General features: G+C 34.9%; 1 protein-coding gene across 1 annotated transcript; it reads left to right on the top strand.

Annotated features, from left to right (window-relative positions):
* Positions 1 to 1,702: 1,702 nt before the first annotated feature.
* On the top strand, positions 1,703 to 6,537 carry LOC133705576 (probable metal-nicotianamine transporter YSL6). The gene is made up of 7 exons (XM_062130865.1): positions 1,703 to 2,193; positions 2,432 to 2,604; positions 2,947 to 3,044; positions 3,379 to 3,516; positions 3,715 to 3,904; positions 4,377 to 4,506; positions 5,494 to 6,537. The coding sequence occupies exons 1-7, from the start codon at positions 1,848 to 1,850 to the stop codon at positions 6,426 to 6,428; spliced, it is 2,010 nt and encodes a 669-aa protein (XP_061986849.1). The 5' UTR covers positions 1,703 to 1,847; the 3' UTR covers positions 6,429 to 6,537.
* Positions 6,538 to 6,759: the final 222 nt, after the last annotated feature.

Genomic DNA, 6,759 nt, shown 5'->3' on the forward strand with positions numbered 1-6,759 from the left:
AAAAAACAAAAATATATTGTTAAAAAACCTTAGAAAAGAAGAAAAATAAGAAGAAAACACTTCAAAAAATTTACCTAAAAAACATATTTGATTGTGTTAAGAGAAAAAAAGCTTGATTTCTAGCATTGATATTTGAGAGATGAAATAGAAAGGTAGATTAGTGAGGAGAGAATCAGAGAGAAAATTATATGATTTTAAGTTGAGAGACAAAATAAAGGTGTGTTGTGCTTTTATATTAGGTTTTATGAATAGAATTACTGATAGACAATTAAATATTACTATTTTTAAATATTTCATTAGTGATTTTATTTATAAAGTCTCTTTGAAATTTTTGATTCGCACTAAAATTTCACAAAACCCCTCCAGATTTTTTAATTTCGTTTGTAATTCTATCGGTATTATAGTAAACAGTTAATAAAAATGCAATAATTACCAGTACGTTGGAATTCTGTCTGGAAACTGTGAACCATGTGAAAATACAAATCTACCCCTATAGGCCAATTCAAATCGTTTTCTTAGGGGCAAAAATGTAATTCTACTATTATAATCCATAGTGAATCATGCCTATTATACAATGCTTTTCCCATGTGAAATAAATTCTGTTAATTTTGTTTTTTTATTTTTATTTTTATGTATCAAAAGACAATATCAACCTATGAACAAATAATTATTGCTAAAAACCTAACTAGAAATAACGAATTCATCCCTTGAAAGATGCTTTGAGAATTTTCATTTCAAGAGTGATAGAGTTATAATTAAGTGAAAATTTATTTTTTAGAGTAATCAAGTAAATTTACTGTATAAAAAGTTTATAAAAGAATAGGATTACCCCTAACAATTATAAAAGGATATATAAATTCTATAAAAATACAAATCTACCCCAGTAGTCGAGTGCAAATGGGTTTTTTAAGGGATGAAAATATAATTTCAAAATTATAATCCATGCCTATTATACAATACTTTTCACTAGGCAAATCTTGCAACCAACTTTCAACTCTTTCCTTTGTCTCCGATTTAATACCGTTAATAGTCATTGTATTGTACTGTTCTGTCACATTAACCCCTGCACTATCAGAATATGCAATCAAGTCCTTAGCTTTAAGTTTTTAACAAGTATATCCTTTTATCAAATTCCAGCCAATTTTACTATTAATTATCATGTACTAAATAAAATGATTAATTTTAAACTCTCACATTGTGATTCATTATTAATTAGCCCAGGAGTAAACTATTTTATTTTCTCTAGTACACTTAATTTAGATTTAAATGTAAGAAATCATGAGATTATATAATTCCAATCTCCTGTTAAAAAAATTATAGAAAAAAAATCATGATAACATGCAATATATAAGGTTTTATAAGCTACAAGATAAATGATAAATCACTAAAATATCCAATATAATTAAAATAACCTTTAATAAATATTACAAAAACAATAATACATTATACTTTTTTGAAGATGAACAATTCTCTCTGTAGTTTCTTAGAAGTTTGTGCTTAAGTTATATGGACTTGAATTAAAACTTAATAGACAAATGCATTAAAATAAGTTAAGAAATAAGGAGCTTAATTGCAAATAATTAATAGTTGAAGGCTAAATATGATAGAACTAACATAGTACAGGAATTAAAAATACCATTAATAATTTAAAACACCTTATCCTCTTTCTTCTGACTCTACCACCTCATCACCTACACGCTACACCCAATCTAATCAAATAAAGCTTCAACATGCTTACATTTTGATAAAAAATAAAATAAAATAAAGCTTCAACAAAAAAAAAAAAATAACCCTTTAAAATCCCTAAATCCCCCATTTTGATCTAAGAAACCCAACGAATCCAAATCATGGGAACCGAAATAACAGAGCCGTTACTAGTCGACTCCAAGGACACAATCAACACCGTTGACTCTACAGAAATCATTCCAGAATGGAAGGATCAGATCACGATCAGAGGGCTAGTAGTGAGCGCTGTATTAGGAGTACTATTTTGTATCATCACTCACAAGCTGAATTTAACGGTGGGGATTATCCCGTCGTTGAATGTAGCAGCTGGTTTGCTTGGTTTCTTCTTTGTTAAATCATGGACTGGATTCTTATCCAGGTTAGGTTTTTCTGTTTCTCCTTTTACCAAACAGGAGAATACCGTTATCCAAACTTGCGTCGTCGCTTGCTATGGCCTCGCCTTTAGCGGTAACCGCCGTTACTTTGATATATAGAACAGTTATTAGTGTACATAGAGGTTGATAATTATTTCATTTTTGTTAATAATTTTAGATCAGGTTAGCTAATTAATTTTATTGTTGTAATTTATTGATAATTGATGATTAGTTTGTTAATCCATTCTTTGAAGAGGAAAGAGGAGGTTAGGATAGTTAATTTTGTTAAAATTACATTTTTTTTTAACTGTACTTGATTTTAATGGTGACAGGAGGATTCGGTTCGTATTTGATTGCTTTGGACGAGAAAACATATAAATTGATCGGTACAGATTACCCTGGGAACCGAGCCGAAGATGTTAAGAATCCGGGATTGGGGTGGATGATTGGATTTTTGTTTGTTGTTAGTTTCCTCGGGCTTTTTAGTCTTGCTCCGCTTCGTAAGGTAGCTTTAAACATCATTCTTTTTGAGATTTTTAAAGAATATGCTGCTGCTAGTATGTTAAAATGGCGACATGTTACTGAGAATCATCTTGTATCCGTTTGTTTTTGTTCGATGTTGTTTCAATTAAACTGCTACTTGCATCTATTCTTGGATACATATTGAGTAGTTTTTAGACATTTGCAACAGATTTTGGTGGTTATGATCGCATAAAATCTGAAAAAGGCTCACTTGTGCTCGGACTGTTCCACGTATACTATTACTCTTGTGGCGTGTTAGTGGGAACCATGATTATAAGTCTAATTGATTCTCATATTCTCATTATATTTTGTGGTGAAATGATAGGTTATGGTCATGGATTATAAGCTTACATATCCCAGTGGTACAGCCACAGCAATGTTGATAAATAGCTTTCACACAAACACAGGAGCAGAACTTGCTGGGTGAGTGCTGGATGTGTCAAGTTCTTCATTATTTTGTAGGTCTTATATGGTGTCTCTTGATTTAAAGTTGCTGGAAGATGTTATTATAAAATATCAAAATCAGTGAAAAAAATTTAAACAATTCTGGAGAAAATGTATATAGAACGAGATTTGTTTGTCTGTAGGATTATCAAAGAACATGAATGATTTTTTTCTTTCTAAAGTTTATGCTCCCCCCCCCCCCCCCCACCTATTTTGGCTGCTACAGTTTGTTGAGTGGTTTGGTATTCAGAATAGCTGAATTAGCAAAAAGTGAGTTTCCTAATTTATATATATTTTTAATGACTTTTAACAGGAAGCAAGTCAGTTGCCTCGGAAAGTATTTAAGCATAAGTTTGGTTTGGAGCTGCTTTAAGTGGTTCTTCAGTGGTATTGGGGATTCATGTGGGTTTGATAATTTTCCCAGCCTTGGTTTGACCCTATTCAAGAACACGTAAGCTTTTAATGACATGCATGTTTTTCACATTTTGGTTGGGTTGCTTTGTTGAGGAACTTTGAGAGAGGGCCTACACATACGATTTTCTTCTTCTTCTTCTTCCTTTTCCCTGGATACAAAATTGAAGTTCAGCATTGCTGTATCAATGGTTTATCAGTGATGTTTCTTGTTTCTCACACGACTCTCTTTATGCAGGTTTTTCTTTGATTTCAGTCCAACTTATGTTGGATGTGGCCTTATTTGTCCTCACATAGTCAACTGCTCAGTTCTTCTTGGGGCCATCATTTCATGGGGTTTCCTCTGGCCCTTCATTTCCCAACATGCTGGGGCCTGGTATCCAGCTGACCTCAGTAACAATGATTTCAAGGGTCTTTATGGATACAAGGTATGGAGAATAACCATTTTTATTCTGAAACATATCCTCAAGTTTCAACAAAATGACTTAACTTGAAAAGGGTTTTGACTTTGCATGGCTTTGCATCTTGAGGTTTGCCTTAAGAGGATGTAAGCCACCACATTAATTTTTTGCATGCTATATATGGATTAGTACTACTGCCGGAGCAACATACAAGTTCCTGAAGTTTATGAACTTCAACTTTTACATTTATTATTTATTTAGCATGCTGAAATTATTGGACTTGGTCTCCGATTAATGACAATGATTCTCCACCTTGTATTGTATATTCACTCTTCAGTCCTTCCCCCATTGTGGCTCCTCAGTCCTCACATGGACCTGGTCCATCCACGTTTATCACTAGTATTGGGCTTGTTGGTGAATAGTCTGTTATTGAATTTTGCTTGCATGGCTGTGCCTTGGGGATGTTGTCTGAATGAGTTTCCTTTCACACTGTTTGCAGGTTTTCATAGCAATTGCCCTTATCCTTGGGGATGGTCTTTATAATTTGATCAAGATAATTATCATAACTATCAAGGAAATGTGCAGCAAAAGCACCATGCAGAACCTTCCAATTGTCAGAGAGGTTCAAGGTAATAATTCATAGTCTCCATTTGTGAAATGTAATCACGTGATCTTGTTACCAATAGGCCTTTGGCTTAGTGGTAGGCTGGTCGTGGCCCCTTGGTAAAAAATAAAAAACCAAAAGATCTTGTCTCATCTGCCATGTTTCTCAGATGTGTCTGGCATTTATCAAGTGTGCTCATGTTTGAACTATTAACATAATGTTGAACTGCTATCTGAACAATTCTTTTTCTCCCAAATTTGTTTTGAGAAAAATTGGCTAGATCAAGAAACTGCTCGAGTTGTAGAGGTGTAGTTTCTCCTTCCGGAAGAATCTCTTGTCTTCTGCACCAATTATTGTCATTAACATCCTTCAAGTTTTGTGTCTGTGCTGAACATCATGCATGATTTTTTTTATAGCACAAGCATATCCTGAGGTTATTAAGTTCAAGAGAAGAATTATAATTACTCTCTGTCATTGCATTGATATTTTGTTAAATAGTGATGTTGTATTTAACAATGTTCAATTATTTTGATCGATATACTTGTTAAGAAACATGTGCTGTTGATTTTTGGGAACTGCAGTCAGACTAAAAGATTGGTTCCTATGTGACCAAAACAAAACAAGAGGATCTGTCCCTAAATGTTTCCTAATTAACAATAACTTATTGGATTCTTATATTGTTTCCTGAGTTCTGTTACAAAATGATTTTTGAGACATCTGATTTTTCCTGCATTGAACAGTACTTTCGCATCTAAATCTATCAGCGAAGCTTTTTATTTCTCTGGCCCTACTAAAGCTTAATCTTCATCATACACTGATTTCATGTAGCAATTACTGAGACTGCCATTTTCATATGATAATATTTGTGCATTGTCGGCATTTTCCTTCATCAACAGATGCGTATAGTTAGCAACATCTTCAACATGTTAACTTTTAGTTGCATGCCCTCTTTCTTGTTTGAATATAGCTGTTTTGTGTTCTGGAATAATTGTTTTTATGCATCACTTGGCAGATAGTGAGACTTCCAAATTGCTACTGGAACAAAGAAAAAGAGATGAGGTATTTCTGAAAGATAGGATACCCACCTGGTTGGTGGCTGCTGGATATGTCGGTCTGGCTGCAATATCAACCGCAGTGATTCCAGTCATCTTTCCACCACTGAAGTGGTATTTGGTTCTCTGTTCATACATTATTGCCCCTGCTCTTGCCTTCTGCAACTCCTATGGAACTGGACTGACAGACTGGAACTTGACATCAACCTATGGAAAGATTGGTCTTTTTATCATTGCGTCACTGGTTGGTTCCGATGGAGGAGTTGTAGCTGGGCTAGCTGCTTCTGGGGTGATGATGTCCATTGTCTCCACTGCCGCTGATCTAATGCAGGATTTCAAGACTGGTTACCTCACTCTATCATCAGCCAAGTCTATGTTTGTGAGCCAGTTGGTAGGAACAGCCATGGGTTGTGTCATTGCTCCACTGACTTTCTGGTTGTTTTGGAGTGCTTTTGATATCGGAGACCCCGATGGCCCTTACAAAGCTCCATATGCCGTGATATTCAGGGAAATGGCTATCTTAGGTATTGAGGGCTTCTCAGAGTTACCCGAACATTGCCTGGCATTATGTTGCGGATTCTTTGTAGCTGCTCTAGTTATCAACCTTCTAAGGGACGTGACTCCCAAGAAGATCTCGCAGTTCATTCCTATTCCAATGGCCATGGCAGTCCCATTTTACATCGGAGCTTACTTTGCAATTGACATGTTTGTTGGGACAGTGATATTGTTTGTATGGGAGCGAATAAATAGGAAGGACGCTGAGGATTATTCTGGGGCAGTCGCTTCTGGTTTGATATGCGGTGATGGGATTTGGACAATACCATCAGCAATTCTCGCTATTTTTAGGATCAACCCGCCCATCTGCATGTACTTTGGGCCTTCTTTGAGTGGGTGAGCAGGGAAACCTCTGCCTGTGTTGTATGTCTTGTAACTATACCTTCTTTGAACTGAAATACTTTATTTCACTCTGTAAATCTGTATGTTATATTTGATGGTTCAAGTAATCGGGCATGGCATGAGATAAAAAAAAAAATAAAAAATGATGAAAAACCTGATTTTCATGTGAGATGTGTTTGCCTCACTTAAAAAATGGATGAAAAACAAGGTTCTGATTAAATTCCCTGTTTTCTCGAGGACTAAATAATTTTTTCGGCAACAAATTAGTCTTTGAACAGTAACAAATGTTGCAGGGGTCGAGCATCTTTCCTCCCCCGCAAGTAAACATG

The sequence above is a fragment of the Populus nigra genome, chromosome 1 (assembly GCF_951802175.1).
Source record: "Populus nigra chromosome 1, ddPopNigr1.1, whole genome shotgun sequence".
Taxonomy (NCBI): Eukaryota; Viridiplantae; Streptophyta; class Magnoliopsida; order Malpighiales; family Salicaceae; genus Populus; species Populus nigra.